Source organism: Chiloscyllium plagiosum, unplaced genomic scaffold (genome assembly GCF_037043375.1).
Source record: "Chiloscyllium plagiosum isolate Xiang-an unplaced genomic scaffold, Cpla_swu_hap1 HiC_scaffold_51, whole genome shotgun sequence".
Classification (NCBI taxonomy): Eukaryota; Metazoa; Chordata; class Chondrichthyes; order Orectolobiformes; family Hemiscylliidae; genus Chiloscyllium; species Chiloscyllium plagiosum.
In genome coordinates, this window is record NW_028270189.1 from 2,124,548 (window position 1) to 2,145,869 (window position 21,322).

Below are 21,322 nucleotides of genomic sequence, written 5' to 3' on the forward strand. Positions count from 1 at the left end.
CTTCATCCTGAACCCCTCGATTAGATTGCAGTCTGTAACTCCCTCCTGGGTATCTGTTATTGTGGATATAATCTTCATCCTGAACCCCTCGATTAGATTGCAGTCCGTAACTCCCTCCCGGGTATCTGTTATTGTATATATATAATCTTCATCCTGAACCCCTCGATTAAATTGCAGTCTGTAACTCCCTCCCGGGTATCTGTTATTGTTGATATAATCTTCATCCTGAACCCCTCGATTAGATTGCAGTGTGTAACTCCCCCCCCCGGGTATCTGTTATTGTTGATATAATCTTCATCCTGAACCCCTCGATTAAATTGCAGTCTGTAACTCCCTCCCGGGTATCTGTTATTGTATATATAATCTTCATCCTGAACCCCTCGATTAGATTGCAGTGTGTAACTCCCCCCCCCCGGGTATCTGATATTGTGGATATAATCTTCATCCTGAACCCCTCGATTAGATTGTATTCTGTAACCCCCACCCGGATATCTGTTATTGTATATATAATCTTCACCCTGAACCCCTCGATTAGATTGCAGTCTGTAACTCCCTCCCGGGTATCTGTTATTGTATATATAATCTTCATCCTGAACCACTCGATTAGATTGCAGTCTGTAACTCCCTCCCGGGTATCTGTTATTGTACATATAATCTTCATCCTGAACCCCTCGATTAGATTGCAGTGTGTAACTCCCCTCCCGGGTATCTGTTATTGTATATATAATCTTCATCCTGAACCACTCGATTAGATTGCTGTCTGTAACTCCCTCCCGGGTATCTGTTATTGTACATATAATCTTCATCCTGAACCCCTCGATTAGATTGCAGTCTGTAACTCCACCCCGGGTATCTGTTATTGTGGATATAATCTTCATACTGAACCACTCGATTAGATTGCCGTCTGGAACTCGCTCCCGGGTATCTGTTATTGTATATATAATCTTCATCCTGAACCGCTCGAATACATTCCAGTCTGTAACTCCCCCCCCCCCGGGTATCTGTTATTGTGGATATAATCTTCATCCTGAACCCCTCGATTAGATTGCAGTCTGTAAACCCCTCCTGGGTATCTGTTATTGTATATATATTCTTCATCCTGAACCCCTCGATTAGATTGCAGTCTGTAACTCCACCCCCCCGAGTATCTGTTATTGTATATATAATCTTCATCCTGAACGCCTCGATTAGATTCCAGTCTGTAACTCCCTCCTGGGTATCTGTTATTGTGGATATAATCTTCATCCTGAACCCCTCGATTAGATTGCAGTCTGTAACTCCCTCCCGGGTATCTGTAATTGTGGATATAATCTTCATCCTGAACCCCTCGATTAGATTGCAGTGTGTAACTCCCCCCCGGGGTATCTGTTATTGTATATATAATCTTCATCCTGAACCCCTCGATTAGATTGCAGTCTGTAACTCCCTCCCGGGTATCTGTTATTGTGGATATAATCTTCATCCTGAACCCCTCGATTAGATTGCAGTCTGTAACTCCCTCCCGGGTATCTGTTATTGTGGATATAATCTTCATCCTGAACCCCTCGATTAGATTGCAGTCTGTAACTCCCTCCCGGGTATCTGTTATTGTGGGTATAATCTTCATCCTGAACGCCTCGATTAGATTGCAGTCTGTAACTCCCTCCCCAGGTATCTGTTATTGTATATATAACCTTCATCCTGAACCCCTCGATTAGATTGCAGTCTGTAACTCCCTCCCCGGGTATCTGTTATTGTATATATAATCTTCATCCTGAACCCCTCGATTAGATTGCAGTGTGTAACTCCCCCCCGGGTATCTGTTATTGTGGATATAATCTTCATCCTGAACCCCTCGATTAGATTGCAGTCTGTAACTCCCTCCCCGGGTATCTGTTATTGTATATATAATCTTCATCCTGAACCCCTCGATTAGATTGCAGTGTGTAACTCCCCCCCGGGTATCTGTTATTGTATATATAATCTTCATCCTGAACCCCTCGATTAGATTGCAGTCTGTAACTCCCCCCCGGGGTATCTGTTATTGTATATATAATCTTCACCCTGAACCCCTCGATTAGATTGCAGTCTGTAACTCCCTCCCGGGTATCTGTTATTGTGGATATAATCTTCATCCTGAACCCCTCGATTAGATTCCAGTCTGTAACTCCCCTCCCCGGTATCTGTTATTGTGGGTATAATCTTCATCCTGAACCCCTCGATTAGATTTCAGTCTGTAACTCCCTCCCGGGTATCTGTTATTGTGGATATAATCTTCATCCTGAACCCCTCGATTAGATTGCAGTTTGTAACTCCCTCCTGAGATCGAGAGGGACAGTCAATCGAGGGGACTCTGGGAGGGAGCTGAGACGGAGAGAGAGAAAAACCATTCTCCGTCGGTCGAAGGATTGTGAGTCGGTGGGGACACAGATTGAAGGTGATTGGCCGGTAGGGCAACACGGGGAGAAATGTTCTCACGCAGCGAGGAATCAGGATCTGGAACCCGCATCCTGAGACCGCAGGGATGGGGTCAGGAGCAGGTTCTGTCACAGCTTTCAAGGGACAATCAGATCATTCCAGGGGTCTACAGCAGAGATAAAGGCCGTTCAGCCCATCAAGCCCATGTTGTGATGAAGGGGGAAGGCAGCAGACAGGCCCTGAGAAAGTCACTGGATGGGTGAGCTGGTACTAGCACGATGGGTTGAAGGGCCTCCTCCTGCTACTATCGCCAACCTTTGGTGTTTTGGGAGTTAATGCAGGCCGCTTGGCTGCAGTGTCAGCCCATCGATCACACTGAGGGCACTCACTCTGCCAAACCATTTTGTGAATGGCAGGGGGCAGGAGGGAGTGTCGTCTGATGGGATTCGGGAAACCTGATGACTTAGTGGGGAAACGTACTGGCCATCCAGACTCCTGAGATAACCGGACACTGGGGTCCATTAATTCCTCCAAATTATTCCACTCTCCAACCCCAAAACAGCCTCACCCGTGTATGCCCCCAACAAACATGGCCACCACACTGCCCTCCTGAACAGACATGGCTGCCACATGCTTACAAGAAACATAGCCACCACTGGCCCCCAACAAATATGGCTGTCTTCCCAATGCTTACATTCAACCCGATATTTCTCCATCTCCTGCACCTCAGCAACAGACTCGCGTAAATCGCTAGCAAATCTGGTCCGATCCTGGACGCTGGGCGCGTTGAAGATGATGAGGATCTTCTTTTCCGCGCTGGGGATCGAGGAGGCCAATTTGATGCCATGGGGGTAATCTAGGGTGAGAGGTGAGAGCAGGGGAGAGGTGGAGATTAGCATCAGGAACTTTACAGCTCGAATGATTACCAGTAGGGAAGAGGAGGGTGCTATTTAACTCACCCGCTGACTCCTCCTATCAACATCCATTCACCAGAAACTGAGCTGGGACCCAGCCCCATATCAATAGAGCGACTATAGGAGCAGGTCAGAGGCTGGGAATCCTGCAGCGAGTAACTCCCCTCCTGACTCTCCCCCCAAAGCCCTGTCCCACCATCGGGTCAGAGGCTGGGAATCCTGCAGCGAGTAACTCCCCTCCTGACTCTCCCCCCAAAGCCCTGTCCCACCATCGGGTCAGAGGCTGGGAATTCTGCAGCGAGTAACTCCCCTCCTGACTCTCCCCCCAAAGCCCTGTCCCACCATCGACAAGGCACAAGTCAGGAGGGTGAGGGAATACTCCCCACTTGCCCTGGACAGGGGCAGCTCCAACAAAACTCGAGAAGCTCAACACAGAGCAACCCCACCCCCTCCCCCCACACTCAATCGACACACTGACCCCCACCTTCAACACTCACTCCCTCCACCCCCCCACACTCGATCGACACACTGACCCCCACCTCCAACACCCCCTCCCTCCAACCCCCCACACTCGATCGACACACTGAGCCCCACCTTCAACACTCACTCCCTCCACCCCCCCACACACTCGATGGTCACACTGACCCCCACCTTCAACACTCACTCCCTCCACCCCCCACACACTCGATGGTCACACTGACCCCCACCTTCAACACTCACTCCCTCCACCCCCCCCCACACTGCATCGACACACTGACCCCCACCTCCAACGCTCACTCCCTCCACCCCCCCCACACTCGATCGACACACTGACCCCCACCTTCAACACTCACTCCCTCCACCCCCCCCCACACTGCATCGACACACTGACCCCCACCTTCAACACTCACTCCCTCCACCCCCCACACACTCGATGGTCACACTGAGCCCCACCTCCAACACTCACTCCCTCCACCGCCCCCACACTCGATCGACACACTGACCCCCACCTTCAACACTCACTCCTTCCACCCCCCCACACTCGATCGACACACTGACCCCCACCTTCAACACTTACTCCCTCCACCCCCCACACACTCGATGGTCACACTGAGCCCCACCTCCAACACTCACTCCCTCCAGGTCCCCCCACACTCGATCGACACACTGACCCCCACCTTCAACACTCACTCCCTCCACCCCCCCACACTCGATCGACACACTGACCCCCACCTTCAACACTCACTCCCTCCAACCCCCCACACTCGATCGACACACTGACCCCCTCCTCCAACACTCACTCCCTCCAACCCCCCACACTCGATCGACACACTGACCCCTACCTCCAACACTCACTCCCTCCACCCCCCCCACACTCGATGGTCACACTGAGCCCCACCTCCAACCCCCCCTCCCTCCAGCCCCCCCACAGAGGGACAGCAGTGTGTACCGTCTACAAGACACACTGCAGAGACTCACTGAGGGTCCTCCGACAGCACCTTCCATACCCCCACCTCTACCCCCTGGAAGGCTGGGGGGGGCGGGGGGGGGGCGCAGATACAGGGGGGGAGAACACCACCCCCTGAGGGGGCAGCAGATACAGGGGGGCAACACCACTCCCTGAGGGGGCAGCAGATACAGGGGGGAACACCACTCCCTGAGGGGGCAGCAGATACAGGGGGGCAACACCACCCCCTGAGGGGGCAGCAGATACAGGGGGTCAACACCACTCCCTGAGGGGGCAGCAGATACAGGGGGGCAACACCACCCCCTGAGGGGGCAGCAGATACAGGGGGTCAACACCACCCCCTGAGGGGGCAGCAGATACAGTGGGTCAACACCACTCCCTGAGGGGGCAGCAGATACAGGGGGGCAACACCACTCCCTGAGGGGGCAGCAGATACAGGGGGGCAACACCACTCCCTGAGGGGGCAGCAGATACAGGGGGGCAACACCACTCCCTGAGGGGGCAGCAGATACAGGGGGGCAACACCACTCCCTGAGGGGGCAGCAGATACAGGGGGGCAACACCACTCCCTGAGGGGGCAGCAGATACAGGGGGGCAACACCACTCCCTGAGGGGGCAGCAGATACAGGGGGGCAACACCACTCCCTGAGGGGACAGCAGATACATGGGGGGGAACACCACTCCCTGAGGGGGCAGCAGATACAGGGGGGGACACCACCCCCTGAGGGGTAGCAGATACAGGGGGGGAACACCACCCCCTGAGATTCCTCTCCGAGCCTCCCTACCCCATCCCGATCGGGAACGATATGGGCCGTTCAGTGTCACTGGGGTCAGACTCCTTGGGACTCCATCCCTCACACGGTATGGCGTGGGGTCTCCCTCCACCACACGGAGGGGTGCAGCGGGTCAGGAAGGCTGCTCCCTCCCACCTTCTCGAGGCGTACTGCGGAGTGCATTCAAACCAGCTGCTGAAGCCCAGGCTGAAGCAGGATCAACTGAACAGCCAGCACTGAGCGGCCGACTCGGACTGCATGGGCGAGAGGGAGAGTCCAACCCCAGGATGTGGGAGCCCACGGCAGGCTCTGACTTACAGGCATTTTGAAACAGATTAACCTTCATCTCGTGCAGTGCAAAGGACTGGCGGAAATTGTACGTCACAGAGATCTTCTTCTTCTGAAATACCTTCGTGACCTGAGGACAGAGAGAGAGAGAGAGAGAGAGAGGTCAGTAATGAGAGATTAACAAAGGTAAAGACAGGAAAGAGGATTAAAGAACACAGAGAGAGAGGGAGTGACACAGACAGAGAGAGAGAGAGAGAGGGAGATGGAGAGACAGAGAGAGAGGGTGAGGGATAGACAGAGAGAGGGATAGAGAGGGGTGGGGACCAGAGAGTCGGAGATGGAGACATAGAGAGAGTGAGAGACAAAGAGAGACAGAGACTGAAAAGAGAGAGAGAGCAAGCTGTGGATTTGGGGCAGGGCAGAGGGAGGAAAAGGAGAAAGTGAAGGAGAAAGAGGGGCAGACTGAAGACTGCAAGCCGACGAGAGAGTGGGGGTGAAGAGGGAGGGAATGAGAGGGTGGGTGGTTGGAGAGAGCAGGTGTATTGAAGGAAAGCTACAGGAACAAATACCGTTCTGACAGCATTCTGCACAGACGCAGGTCGCACAGTTCACTGAGGGTGGAATCAAAGAGCTGATGGAGAGGGGAATGAGGAGCGACAGACAGAAGGAGCAGACAGGATTCGGGTGGGGAGCCAATCGGAGGCAGGTGAAAGCCACAAGGGGACAGGTGGGGGCGCTATGGGACACAGCGGGAAAGACGGTCAGAACGATCCAAAAGCTGAGTTCAGCAATGAGTTAACACCAAAGACCTCAGATCAGCACTGACCCTCCGACAGTGTCCACTCCCTCAGCACTGACCCTCTGATAGTGCCCACTCCCTCAGCACTGACCCTCTGACAGTGCGGCAGTCCCTCAGCACTGACCCTCTGACAGTGCCCACTCCCTCAGCACTGACCCTCTGACAGTGCGGCAGTCCCTCAGCACTGACCCTCCGACAGTGCCCACTCCCTCAGCACTGACCCTCTGACAGTGCGGCAGTCCCTCAGCACTGACCCTCCGACAGTGCCCACTCGCTCAGCACTGACCCTCCGACAGTGTGGCGCTCCCTCAGCACTGACCCTCTGACAGTGCCCACTCTCTCAGCACTGACCCTCCGACACTGCCCACTCCCTCAGCACTGACCCTCCGACAGTGCGGCACTCCCTCAGCACTGACCCTCCGACAGTGCCCACTCCCTCAGCACTGACCCTCCGACAGTGCGGCATTCCCTCAGCACTGACCCTCCGACAGTGCCCACTCGCTCAGCACTGACCCTCTGACAATGTGGCGCTCCCTCAGCATTGACCCTCTGACAGTGCCCACTCCCTCAGCACTGACCCTCCGACAGTGCCCATTCCCTCAGCACTGACCCTCTGACTGTGCGGCGCTCCCTCAGCACTGACCCTCCGACAGTGCCCACTCCCTCAGCACTGACCCTCTGACAGTGCCCTCTCCCTCAGCACTGACCCTCCGACAGTGCCCACTCCCTCAGCACTGACCCTCCGACAGTGCCCACTCCCTCAGCACTGACCCCCCGACAGTGCCCACTCCCTCAGCACTGACCCTCTGACAGTGCGGTGCTCCCTCAGCACTGACCCTCCGACAGTGCCCACTCCCTCAGCACTGACCCTCCGACAGTGCCCACTCCCTCAGCACTGACCCTCTGACAGTGCAGCACTCCCTCAGCACTGACCCTCTGACAGTGCCCACTCCCTCAGCACTGACCCTCTGACAGTGCCCACTCCCTCAGCACTGACCCTCCGACAGTGCCCACACCCTCAGCAATGACCCTTTGACAGTGCCCCATCCCTCAGCACTGACCCTCTGACTGTGCCCACTCCCTCAGCACTGACCCTCTGACAGTGCCCACTCCCTCAGCACTGACCCTCCGACAGTGCCCACTCCCTCAGCACTGACCCTCTGACAGTGCCCCATCCCTCAGCACTGACCCTCTGACGGTGCCCACTCCTTCAGCACCTACCCTCTGACAGTGCCCACTCCCTCAGCACCTACCCTCTGACAGTGCCCACACTCCCTCAGCACTGAACCTCCGACAGTGCGGCGCTCCCTCAGCACTGACCCTTTGACAGTGCGGCACTCCCTCAGCGCTGACCCTCTGACAGTGCGGCACTCCTTCAGCACTGACCCTCCGACAGTGCGACACTCCCTCAGCACTGACCCTCCGACAGTGCGGCACTCCCTTAGCGCTGACCCTCTGACAGTGTGGCACTCCCTTAGCGCTGACCCTCTGACAGTGTGGCACTCTGTCAGCGCTGACCCTCCGACAGTGCCTGCTTCCTATTATAAGCCTGAATAATGGCGTACAGAAAGAGAGAGACAGTGTATTTGATGGAGGCAATAAATGGGATAGTATCTTACCACAAGGAGATCATTGAAGAGAAAGACCTCTCGTTGATGGAGGCCCTGTTTCTGCGGTCGATTCGGGTCAGGAACCTCATAGAGTCGACAGCAACACACCAGCCGGCGATGGGGTAAGGAGAGAACCTGAAGAATTATCAACATTCCTTACAAACTGATTGGCACGGTGTAGAGGGAGCTTTACTCTGTATCTAACCCCGTGCTGTCCCTGTCCTGGGAGTGTTTGATGGGGGATGGTGTAGAGTGAGCTTTACTCTGTATCTCACCCTGTGCTGTCCCTGTCCCTGGGAGTGTTTGATGGGAACAGTGTAGATGGAGCTTTACTCTGCATCTAACCCCGTGCTATCCCTGCCCTGGGAGGGTTTGATGGGGGGACAGTGCAGAAGGAGCTTTACTCTGTATCTAACCCCATGCTATCCCAGCCCTGGGAGGGTTTGATGGGGGGACAGTGTAAGGGAGCTTTACTCTGTATCTAACCCCATGCTATCCCTGCCCTGGGAGGGTTTGATGGGGGGACAGTGTAAGGGAGCTTTACTCTGTATCTAACCCCGTGCTGTCCCTGCCCTGGGAGGGTTTGATGGGGCGACAGTGTAGAGGGAGCTTTACTCTGTATCTAACCCTGTGCTGTCCCTGTCCCTGGGAGTGTTTGATGGGAACAGTGTAGAGGGAGCTTTACTCTGTATCTCACCCCATGCTGTCCCTGTCCCTGGGAGTGTTTGATGGGGGAACAGTGCAGTGGGAGCTTTACTCTGTATCTAACCCCGTGCTGTCCCTGTCCCTGGGAGTGTTTGATGGGGGAACAGTGTAGAGGGAGCTTTACTCTGTATCTCACCCCGTGCTGTCCCTGTCCCTGGGAGTGTTTGATGGGGGAACAGTGCAGAGAAAGTTTTACTCTGTATCTAACCCCGTGCTGTCCATGTCCTGGGACAGACGGTGGGGGCTCAGTAAGGAGGTGGAGGGGTATTTACCGGTTTCTTGCCCACGATGAGCCTCTCCACTGCTTGAACCTGGGATACATGGTCATCGTTGGTGCGGAGCTCCCGTTTCTGGATGCGATGGTATATTCCGACCAGCATGTCCCGCGGAATGTCCTCTCCATTGTCCACTCCTGTTGACAGGATCTCAGAGATGAGCACAGAGTTGGCGGACCCCAGATTGAGACCTATTGGCCCATCAGCAATCTGGTGACTGTTCCTCTCTCGAAACCATCCCCAGGGAGGTGGTCATACTCACTGACCGAGCATTCTCCCAAACCTTGCTCCTGGATCTGCCTGGGGAGACGTGCTCCCTCGAAGCCCACACTGGCGACACACTTAAACCCGAGTGCACCTCCCCATCCAGCAGCCGATTGGACAGAGGGCAAGAAGGGGCTGAATTTTCCAGGTGTGCCAGTACCCCCCCACACCACCTCCGCACTGACACATTCAGCAAGGGAAGGTGGAGGGGGGGACAGAGATAGGGAGGGGATCTAGGGGGCAGGAGGAGGTGACAGAGATAGGGAGGGGGTTTAGGGGGCAGGAGGAGGTGACAGAGATAGGGAGGGAGTGTGGAGGCTGGAGGAGGTGACAGAGATAGGGAGGGGGTGTAGGGGCTGGAGGAGGGGACAGAGATAGGGAGGGGGTGTAGGGGCTGGAGGAGGTGACAGAGATAGGGAGGGGGTGTAGGGGCTGGAGGAGTTGACAGAGATAGGGAGGGGGTGTAGGGGCTGGAGGAGGTGACAGAGATAGGGAGGGGGTGTGGGGGCTGGAGGAGGTGACAGAGATAGGGAGGGGGTGTGGGGGCTGGAGGAGGTGACAGAGATAGGGAGGGGGTGTAGGGGCTGGAGGAGGGGACAGAGATAGGGAGGGGGTGTAGGGGCTGGAGGAGGTGACAGAGATAGGGAGGGGGTGTGGGGGCTGGAGGAGGTGACAGAGATAGGGAGGGGGTGTAGGGGCTGGAGGAGGGGACAGGGATAGGGAGGGGGTGTAGGGGATGGAGGAGGGGATAGAGTTAGGGAGGGGGTGTAGGGGCTGGAGGAGGGGACAGGGATTGGGAGGGGGTATAGGGGCTGGAGGAGGGGACAGGGATAGGGAGGGGGTGTAGGGGCTGGAGGAGGTGACAGAGATAGGGAGGGGATGTGGGGGCTGGAGGAGGTGACAGGGATAGGGAGGGGGTGTAGGGGCTGGAGGAGGGGACAGAGATAGGGAGGGTGTGTAGGGGCTGGAGGAGGTGACAGAGATAGGGAGGGGATGTAGGGGCTGGAGGAGGTGACAGAGATAGTGAGGGGATGTAGGGGCTGGAGGAGGGGACAGAGATAGGGAGGGTGTGTAGGGGTTGGATGAGGTGACAGAGATAGGGAGGGGTGTAGGGGCTGGAGGAGGTGACAGAGATAGGGAGGGGGTGTAGGGGCTGGAGGAGGTGACAGAGATAGGGAGGGGGTGAAGGAGCTGGAGGAGGGGACAGAGATAGGGAGGGGGTGTGGGGGCTGGAGGAGGGGACAGAGATAGGGAGGGGGTGTAGGGGCTGGAGGAGGGGACAGGGATAGGGAGGGGGTGTAGGGGCTGGAGGAGGGGACAGAGATAGGGAGGGCGTGTAGGGGCTGGAGGAGGGGACAGAGATAGGGAGGGGGTGTAGGGGCTGGCGGAGGGGACAGAGATAGGGAGGGGGTGTGGGGGCTGGAGGAGGTGACAGAGATAGGGAGGGGGTGTGGGGGCTGGAGGAGGGGACAGAGATAGGGAGGGAGTGTAGGGGCTGGAGGAGGTGACAGAGATAGGGAGGGGGTGTTGGGGCTGGAGGAGGTGACAGAGATAGGGAGGGGGTGTAGGGGCTGGAGGAGGGGACAGAGATAGGGAGGGGGTGTAGGGGCTGGAGGAGGTGACAGAGATAGGGAGGGGGTGTGGGGGCTAGAGGAGGTGACAGACATAGGGAGGGGGTGTAGGGGCTGGAGGAGGGGATAGAGTTAGGGAGGGGGTGTGGGGGCTAGAGGAGGTGACAGACATAGGGAGGGGGTGTGGGGGCTAGAGGAGGTGACAGAGATAGGGAGGGGGTGTAGGGGCTGGAGGAGGTGACAGAGATAGGGAGGGGGTGTAGGGGCTGGAGGAGGGGATAGAGTTAGAGAGGGGGTGTAGGGGCTGGAGGAGGTGACAGAGATAGGGAGGGGGTGTGGGGGCTAGAGGAGGTGACAGAGATAGGGAGGGGGTGTAGGGGCTGGAGGAGGGAATAGAGTTAGGGAGGGGGTGTAGGGGCTGGAGGAGGTGACAGAGATAGGGAGGGGGTGTAGGGGCTGGAGGAGGGGATAGAGTTAGGGAGGGGGTGTAGGGGCTGGAGGAGGGGACCGGGATTGGGAGGGGGTGTAGGGGCTGGTGGAGGGGACAGGGATAGGGAGGGGGTATAGGGGCTGGAGGAGGTGACAGGGATAGGGAGGGGGTGTAGGGGCTGGAGGAGGTGACAGAGATAGGGAGGGGGTGTGGGGGCTGGAGGAGGTGACAGGGATAGGGAGGGGGTGTAGGGGCTGGAGGAGGGGATAGAGATAGGGAGCGGGTGTAGGGGCTGGAGGAGGGGACAGAGGTAGGGAGGGGATGTAGGGCCTGGAGGAGGTGACAGAGATAGGGAGGGGGTGTAGGGGCTGGAGGAGGTAACAGGGATAGGGAGGGGGTGTAGGGGCTGGAGGAGGGGACAGAGATAGGGACGGTGTATAGGGGTTGGAGGAAGTGACGGAGATAGGGAGGGGTGTAGGGGCTGGAGGAGGTGACAGAGATAGGGAGGGGGTGTAGGGGCCGGAGGAGGTGACAGAGATAGGGAGGGGATGTAGGGGCTGGAGGAGGTGGTGACAGAGATAGGGAGGGGGTGTAGGGGCTGGAGGAGGGGACAGAGATAGGGAGGGGGTGTGGGGGCTGGAGGAGGGGACAGAGATAGGGAGGGGGTGTAGGGGGCTGGAGGAGGGGACAGAGATAGGGAGGGGGTGTGGGGGCTGGAGGAGGTGACAGGGATAGGGAGGGGGTGTAGGGGGCTGGAGGAGGGGACAGAGATAGGGAGGGGGTGTAGGGGGCTGGAGGAGGGGACAGAGATAGGGAGGGGGTGTAGGGGCTGGAGGGGGTGACAGAGATAGGGAGGGGGTGTAGGGGCTGGAGGGAGTGACAGAGATAGGGAGGGGGTGTAGGGGCTGGAGGAGGGGACAGGGATCGGGAGGGGTGTAGGAGCTGGAGGAGGTGATATTGAAGTGGAGATATTGTTGGAGTAGGAGGAAGTGTGGGTCAGCAATGATAGGGTACGTGCTGGGGTCTGGTGAGAGGGTTTACGTGGCACATGTGGCAGAGTTCGGGCTGAGCCGGAATTTGCGTTGCGCGGAATGTGGGAGAGACCGTCAGGAGTGAAGGGGCCAAGTGTGGGGGTGACGAGGACTTCCATGGTCAGTAAGCTGAGGCACTGGTGACAGGGGGTTTCCAGGGGAGTGTATGGTTGGGGGGGGGGGACGGTGCCGTGGGTAAGGAAGTGGGGTGAACATTAAGAGAGAACCCACCGGATGAAGGGTGACACTGAGTGTTCGGGGGAAGGTGAATGGGAAGATCCCGTTGAGTTTGTGCAGATAACCCTCACCTCGAAGATTCTTGATGAAGTCATCCAGTTTCATTTTACGTTCCAGCTTCACGTTGGGACTGTACATGTCCGTGTTCAGCAGGATGATGGCAAACGCCAGGATGAAGATGGTGTCCGGATTACGGAACTGCCTCACCAGTGCAGGGTTGCAGATGCAATAGCGTTGGCTGTGGAGAGCGGACAAGGTTAGTGTGGGTACCAGGTTCGCCTGTGCTATTCAGCTGTGGCAGCACCACAGGCACCTGTGTGTGTGTGTGAATGGGTATGTGTCTGAGTGTGTCTGTGAGTACGTGCGCGTGAGGGAGAATGTGAGTTTCTGTCTGTGTTTCTGTGGGAGACTTTGTGTGTGTGTCTGTCTGTGTGTGTGTATGAGTGTGCGTGTCTGTGTGTGCATGTGTGTCTGTGTGTGCGCGTACGTGTGTGTGAGCGCGTGTATCTGTATGTGCGTGTGTGTCTATGTGAGTGTGTGTGTGTGAGTGCGTGTGTGTGTCTGTGACTGTGTGTGTGTCTGTGTGTGTGTGTCTGTGTGTGTGAGTGTGTGTGTGTCTGTGACTGTGTGTGTGTCTGTGTGTGCGTGCGTGTGTGTGTGTGTCTGTGAGTGTGCATGTGTGTGTCTGTCTGAGTGTGTGCGTGTCTGTGAGTGTGCGTGTGTCTGTGTGAGAGTGTGTGTCTGTGAGTGTGTGTGTGTCTGTGTGTGTGAGTGTGTCTGTGAGTGTGCGTGTGTCTGTGTGAATGTGTGTGTGTGTCTGTGTGTGTGAGAGTGAGTGTGTGTTTGTCTGTGTGTGTGAGAGTGAGTGTGTATGTGTGTGTGTCCATGTGTGTATCTGTGTGAGTGTGTGTGAGAGTGTGTGTGTGTGTGTGTGTCTGTGTGTGTGTGTGTGAGTGAGTGTGTGTGTGAGTGTGTGTGTGAGTGAGTGAGCGTGTGTATGTGAGTGTGTCTGTGTGTGTGAGTGAGTGTGTGTCTGTGTGAGTGTCTGTGTGTGTGTGAGTGTGTGTGTGAGTGTGTGTGTATCTGTGTTTTTGCTGAGTGTGTGTGTGTATGTGAGTGTGTGCGTGTGTGTGTTTGAGTGAGTGTGTGTTTGTCTGTGAGTGTGTGTGTGAGTGAGTGTGTGAGTGAGTGTGTGAGTTTGTGTGCATCTGTGTGTCTGTGCGTGTGTGTGTGAGAGTGAGTGTGTGTGTCTGTGTGTGCGTGTGTGTGTCTGTGAGTGTGTATGTGTCTGTGAGTGTGTGTCTGTAAGTGTGTTTGTGAGTGTGTGTGTCTTGAGTGTGTGTGTGTGAGAATGTGTGTGTGTCTGTGAGTGTGCGTGTCTGTGTGTGTGTCTGAGTGTGTGCGCGTGTGTGTGTCTCTGACTGTGCATGTGAGTGTGTGTATGTGAGTGTGAGTGTGTGTCTGTGAGTGTGTGTGTCTGTGTCTGTGTGTGTCTGTGAGTGTGTGTGTCCATGAGTGTGTGTGTGTGTCTGTGTATGTGTGTCTGTGAGTGTGTGTGTGTGTGTCTGTTGTGTGTAAGTATGTCTGTGAGTGTGTATGAGTGTGTGTGTGTGTGTGTGTGTGTCTGAGTGTGAGTGTGAGTGTGTGTGTGTGTGAGAGTGTGTATGTTTGTCTGAGTGTGAGTGAGTGTGTGTGTGTGTATGTGTGTCTGAGTGTGAGTGTGTCTGTGTGAGTGTGTGTGTGTGTGTGTGAGTGTGTGTGTGTCTGTTGTGTGTAAGTATGTCTGTGAGTGTGTGTGAGTGTGTGTGTGTGTCTGAGTGTGAGTGTGTGTGTGTGTGTGTGAGTGTGTATGTGTGTGAGTGTGTATGTGTGTCTGAGTGTGAGTGTGTGTGTGTGAGTGTGTATGTGTGTCTGACTGTGAGTGTGAGTGTGTGTGAGTGTGTGTGTGTCTGAGTGTGAGTGTGTGTGTGTGTGTGAGTGTGAGTGTGAGTGTGTGAGTGTGTGTGTGTGTATGTGTGTCTGAGTGTGAGTGTGTGTGTGTGTGAGTGTGTATGTGTGTCTGAGTGTGAGTGTGTGTGTGAGTGTGAATGTGTGTGTGTCTGTGAGTGTGTGTGTGTGTGTCTGAGTGTGAGTGTGAGTGTGTGTGTGTGAGTGTGTGTGTGTGTGTGTAAGTGTGTCTGAGTGTGAGTGTGTGTGTGAGTGTGTATGTGTGTCTGAGTGTGAGTGTGTATGTGTGTCTGAGTGTGAGTGTGTGTGGGTCTCTCTCTCTCTCTCTCTCCACCCACCTGAAGGATTCGATGAGCCTCTCCACCTTCTGGGCCTCCCCCTGCACCCGGATATGAGCCTGGAACTTGCGAAGGGCCTCATCCAACTCCATTCCCCCGAACTCCATTTCATCCACCACACAGCTAGGCAGGGGGGCAACGGGGCAGGGGAGAGAGAGAGAGAGAGAGGGGTGAACGAGAGGGGAGATGGGGGAGAGGGGGAGGGGGGTAAATGAGAGGGGAGATGGGGAAGAGAGAGAGAGGGAGTGAACATGAGGGGAGATGGGGGAGAGAGAGAGGGGGGTAAACGAGAGGGGAAATGGTGGGGAGAGAGGGAGAGAGGGGTGAATAAGAGGGGAGATGGGGGAGAGGGGGAGGAGGGTAAATGAGAGGGGAGATGGGGAGAGAGAGAGAGAGAGGGGTGAATGAGAGGGGAGATGGGGAGAGAGAGGGGGTAAATGAGAGGGGAGATGGGGGAAAGAAAGAGGGGAGATGGGGGAGAGAGAGGGGTAAATGAGAGGGGAGATGGGGAAAGAGAGAGGGGAGATGGGGGAGAGAGAGGGGTAAATGAGAGGGGAGATGGGGAAAGAGAGAGCGGAGATGGGGGAGAGAGAGGGGGGTAAATGAGAGGGGAGATGGGGGAGACAGAGAGGGGTGAACGAGAGGGGAGATGGGGAGGGAGAGAGAGGGGAGAATGAGAGGGGAGATGGGGGAGACAGAGAGGGGTGAACGAGAGGGGAGATGGGGAGGGAGAGAGAGGGGAGAATGAGAGGGGAGATGGGGGTGAGAGAGAGGGGTGAATGAGAGGGGAGATGGGAGAGAGAGAGAGGGGTGAACGCGAGGGGAGATGGGGGAGAGAGAGAGGGGTGAACGCGAGGGGAGATGGGGAGGGTGAAAGAGGGGTAAACGAGAGGGGAGAGGGAGAGAGAGGGGTGAATGAGAGGGGAGATGGGGAGAGAGAGAGGGGTGAATGAGAGGGGAGATGGGGGGGAGAGAGAGGGGTGAACGCGAGGGGAGATGGGGAGGGAGAAAGAGGGGTAAACGAGAGGGGAGAGGGAGAGAGAGGGGTGAATGAGAGGGGAGATGGGGAGAGAGGGGGGGTAAACGAGAGGGGAGATGGGGGAGGGAGAGAGGGGTGAACGAGAGGGGAGATGGGGAGAGAGAGAGAGGGGTGAACGCGAGGGGAGATGGGGAGGGAGAAAGAGGGGTAAACGAGAGGGGGGAGGGAGAGAGAGGGGTGAATGAGAGGGGAAATGGGGAGAGAGAGGGGGGTAAACGAGAGGGGGGATTGGGGAGAGAGAGGGGGGTAAACGAGAGGGGAGATGGGGGAGGGAGAGAGAGGGGTGAACGAGAGGGGAGATGGGGGAGGGAGAGAGGGGTGAACGAGAGGGGAGATGGGGAGAGAGAGAGAGGGGTGAATGAGAGGGGAGATGGGGGGGAGAGAGAGGGGTGAATGAGAGGGGAGATGGGGGGGAGAGAGAGGGGTGAACGCGAGGGGAGATGGGGAGGGAGAAAGAGGGGTAAACGAGAGGGGGGAGGGAGAGAGAGGGGTGAATGAGAGGGGAAATGGGGAGAGAGAGAGGGGGGTAAACGAGAGGGGGGATTGGGGAGAGAGAGGGGGGTAAACGAGAGGGGAGATGGGGAGGGAGAGAGAGGGGTGAACGAGAGGGGAGATGGGGGAGGGAGAGAGGAGGGGGTGAACAAGAGGGGGGATGGGCAGGAAAACGAGAGGGGAGATGGAGAGAGAGAGGGGTGAACGCGAGGGGAATGGGGGAAGGAGAGAGGGGGGTGAACGAGAGGGGAGATGGGGGAGAGAGGGGGAGGGTGAGCAAGTGGGGAGATGGGGGAGAGAGATAGGGGTGAACGAGAGGGGAGATGGGGGAGGGAGAGAGAGGGGTGAATGAGAGGGGAGATGGGGAGAGAGAGAGGGGTAAATGAGAGGGGAGATGGGGGAGAGAGATGGGGTGAACGAGAGGGGAGATGGGGGAAGGAGAGAGAGGGGAGTGAACGAGAGGGGAGATGGGGGAGGGAGAGAGAGAGGGGAGTGAACGAGAGGGGAAATGGGGGAGGGAGAGGGGTAAACGAGAGGGGAGATGGGGGAGGGAGAGAGAGGTAAACGAGAGGGGAGATGGGGGAGAGAGAGAGAGAGAGAGGTGAACGAGAGGGGAGATGGGGGAGGGAGAGGGGCAAACGAGAGGGGAGATGGGGGAGAGGGAGAGAGGGGAGGTGGGGTGGGGAGAGAGAGAGAGAGAGGGGGGGGGTTTACGAGGGGGAAGATGGGGGAGAGAGAGAGGTGAACGAGAGGGGAGATGGGGGAGGGAGTGAGGAGTGAATGTGAGGGTAGATGGGGGAGAGAGAGAGAGAGAGTGGGGTAAACAAGAGGGGAGATGGAGGAGGGAGAGAGAGAGGGGTGAACGAGAGGGGAGATGGGGAGAGAGAGAGAGTGGGGTAAACAAGAGGGGAAATGGGGAGAGAGTGAGAGAGAGAGGGATGAACGAGAGGGGAGATGGGGAGAGAGTGAGAGAGGGATGAACGAGAGGGGAGATGGGGAGAGAGTGAGAGAGAAAGGGATGAACGAGAGGGGAGATGGGGGAGAGAAAGAGAGGGGTGAATGAGAGGGGCGATGGGGGGGAGAGAGAGAGAGAGGGGGGTAAACGAGAGGGGAGATGGGGGGAGAGAGAGAGAGAGAGAGAGAGAGAGAGAGGGGTGAATGAGAGGGGAGATGGGGGAGGGAGATGGGGGAGGGAGAGAGGAGGGGGTGAACGAGAGGGGGAATGGGCGGGAAAACACAAGGGGAATGGGGGAGGGAGAAGGGGGGAAGGAGGGGAGAGGAAAGAGGGGAGACGGTGGGGAGAGGGGTGGAAAGGAGGGATGGTGGTGAGGGAGGGGAGAGATGGGGGAGAGAGGGGAAAATAAAAGGGGAGGGCAGAGAGGGGGGTAGCGAGAGAGTGGGGGAGAGATGTGGTGGGCAGAGGGGATTAGAGAGAGAGAGGTGAGAGAGAGATGGGCAGGAGAGAGAGGGAGGGAGAGATCAGGACAGAGGAAGATGGGGAGAGGGGGAGAGATGGGAGGGAGAGGGGTGTTGAATGAAGAGAGGGAAGCGAGCGGGAGGGGGGAGAGGGGAGAGGAGAAGAGCGAAGGAGGGGGAGGAAAGTGGGGAGAGAGGGGAAGAGGGGCAAAGTGAGGGGGGAGAGGGTGATTTGGGAGTGGGGATGGTGAAGGTGGAGGGGAGAGATGGGAGAGAGAGCCAGGGAAATACGGGGAAAGGAAGTGTGGAAGGGAATGAGTGAGTGGGATGAGAGATAGAGACGGAGAAACGAAGAGTGTGGGAGATACAGACATAATGTGAGAATCCTGGTTAATAGCCCCTGGTTAATAGCCCCTGGTTAATAGCCTCTAGTTAATAAATCCGAGATGATGTGTGATTTCCCCACTATCAACATTGTGGGGGTTAGTATCTCCAACAGTAAAGAATCTAACCATCACCACCTCACCCCCCCCCCCCCCCCCCCCCCCCCCCCCTGACACTCAATGGTGTTACCATCACTGAATCCCTCACTATCAACATCCTGGGGGTTACCATTGACCAGAAACTGAGCTGGGACCCAGCCCCAGATCAATCCAGCAGCTACAGGAGCAGGTCAGAGGCTGGGAATCCTGCAGCGAGTAACTCCCCTCCTGACTCTCCCCCCAAAGCCCTGTCCCACCATCGGGTCAGAGGCTGGGAATCCTGCAGCGAGTAACTCCCCTCCTGACTCTCCCACCATCGGGTCAGAGGCTGGGAATCCTGCAGCGAGTAACTCCCCTCCTGACTCTCCCCCCATCGGGTCAGAGGCTGGGAATCCTGCAGCGAGTAACTCCCCTCCTGACTCTCCCACCATCGGGTCAGAGGCTGGGAATCCTGCAGCGAGTAACTCCCCTCCTGACTCTCCCCCCAAAGCCCTGTCCCACCATCGGGTCAGAGGCTGGGAATCCTGCAGCGAGTAACTCCCCTCCTGACTCTCCCCCCATCGGGTCAGAGGCTGGGAATCCTGCAGCGAGTAACTCCCCTCGTGACTCTCCCCCCATCGGGTCACAGGCTGGGAATCCTGCAGTGAGTAACTCCCCTCGTGACTCTCCCCCCAAAGCCCTGTCCCACCATCGGGTCAGAGGCTGGGAATCCTGCAGCGAGTAACTCCCCTCCTGACTCTCCCCCCAAAGCCCGGTCCCACCATCGACAAGGCACAAGTCAGGAGGGTGAGGGAATACTCCCCACTTGCCCTGGACAGGGGCAGCTCCAACAAAACTCGAGAAGCTCAACACAGTCCAGGGACAGAGCAACCCCACCCCATCAAACACTCCCAGGGACAGACACAGGGGGGAACACCACCCTCTGAGGGGGCAGCAGATACGGGGGGGGGGAGGGGGGGGGAACATCACTCCCTGAGGTGGCAGCAGATACAGGGGGGGAACACCACCCCCTGAGTGGGCAGTAGATACGGGGGGGAGCACCACCCCCTGAGGGGGCAGCAGATACAGGGGGGGAACACCACCCCCTGAGGGGGCAGCAGGTACAGGGGGGGAACACCACCCCCTGAGGGGGCAGCAGATACAGGGGGGGAACACCACCCCCTGAGGGGGCAGCAAATACAGGGGGGGGAACACCACCCCCTGAGGGGGCAGCAGATACAGGGGGGGGGAACACCACCCCCTGAGGGGGCAGCAGATACAGGGGGGAACAACTCCCCCTGAGGGGGCAGCAGATACAGGGGGGGGAACACCACCCCCTGAGGGGGCAGCAGATACAGGGGGGGGAACACCACCCCCTGAGGGGGCAGCAGATACGGGGGGGAACACCACCCCCTGAGGGGGCAACAGATACAGGGGGGGAACGCCACCACCTGAGGGGGCAGCAGATACAGGGGGGGGAACACCACCCCCTGAGGGGGCAGCAGATACAGGGGGGGAACACCACCCCGAGGAGTCCTCCGCTGAGAGGAATGATCTGAAGAGGAGATCAGTTGGTATTCCCAGGATTTCAGGACAATGACAGGGGACCTCATTGAAACGTCTAAAATGTTTAGAAGGGTCTTTGACCAGGTTGCTGGGGAGATACCATTCCCTTCCACTCTCTGGTGATGGACAGTCTGGAGTAGGCCGTGGGTGTCTGGTGGGGGTACACAGCCGCAGGACAACAGAGAGTGAGGGGCCTGTTCTTCTATTCCTCAGTAACCCTCTGATGTCCATACCTCACCTAATCCAAGTTATCAATACATTTAGTGCACTCTCAGGCTATAAAATTAATTTATCAAAATCGGAGGCGATGCCAATGGGTGGCCTTGCTATGACACCCCACTTAGCGGACGGATCCCTTTTTCCCTTTGGTTGGTCCCTGGAGGGTTTCTTATATTTAGGCATTTTTATTACCCCAGTATTTGGTCTGTTGTATAATGCTAATTTTGTGCATTTACTGGAAAGGATAAGGCAGGACCTCCAGCGATGGGGAGACCTTCCAATTTCCTGGTTGGGTAGAATAGCACTAATTAAAATGAATGTCCTGCCCCGTCTCCTATATCCTATGAGAATGCTCCCGGTGATGGTGCTGAGGCTGGCACTATGTAAATTATATGGCTGGCTGGGTTCCTTTATCTGGAATCATAGGCGGCCCCTCATTAAGCTGAAGAAGCTACAGCTTCCACAGGCAAGGGGAGGATTGGACTTCCCAGACTTTAGGAAATATCAGTTAAGTTCCCTATTAAGTTACATAGCTGATTGGGTCTTGTCTGATCCACAATCAATCTGGTTGGACATCGAGGCTTCTCAAATAAAATACCCACTTATTAACCTTGTATTCTCAGACAAGAGGAAAATCATTACAGATCACTGTAAAAACCCTATAATACTAAATACAATCAAGGCTTGGAATATAATGCGGCAAAATGAGGGCAATTCACATAAAACATCCCCCTATGCACCGATAGTGGGAGCATGGGGATTCCAACCGGGGTTAACAGATGCCACTTTTAAACTCTGGAGATCCAGGGGTATCTCATGTTTAGGGGATTTATTTAAAGATGGGGTCCTGATGTCCTTCCAACAGCTGCATCAGAAATTCGGATTACCCAATGGAGACCTCTATCGATACTTCCAAATTCAAGATTATATACAGAAGACTAAGTTATTAGATAGTCTTTATAAATCCGATAGAGAATGTAGTGTCCTACGACCAGTGGGGGTATCTTCCGTCAGTAATATTTATCATTTACTACATGATGAAGTATCGGGAGATATGGATAATCTGCTTAAAACATGGGATCAGGATTTGGGACTAGAAATCT

At 56.4% G+C, this 21,322-nt stretch overlaps 1 protein-coding gene across 7 annotated transcripts in view; it reads right to left on the reverse strand.

The window, feature by feature from the left end:
- LOC122545274 (IQ motif and SEC7 domain-containing protein 1-like) overlaps positions 1 to 21,322 on the reverse strand; it is a 307,064-nt gene that overhangs the window by 65,028 nt on the left and 220,714 nt on the right. For all 7 annotated transcript variants that reach the window (XR_015755540.1, XM_087985256.1, XM_087985255.1 and 4 more), the window contains 6 exons: positions 15,027 to 15,149; positions 12,813 to 12,979; positions 9,206 to 9,345; positions 8,238 to 8,363; positions 5,850 to 5,949; positions 3,092 to 3,253 (listed from right to left, as the gene is read on the reverse strand). Coding sequence is in view for 6 of the 7 variants with exons in the window: in XM_087985256.1 (XP_087841382.1) it covers positions 3,092 to 3,253; positions 5,850 to 5,949; positions 8,238 to 8,363; positions 9,206 to 9,345; positions 12,813 to 12,979; positions 15,027 to 15,149 (818 nt within the window). In the remaining variant the exon portion in view is untranslated. The remainder of the gene's footprint in view (positions 1 to 3,091; positions 3,254 to 5,849; positions 5,950 to 8,237; positions 8,364 to 9,205; positions 9,346 to 12,812; positions 12,980 to 15,026; positions 15,150 to 21,322) is intronic.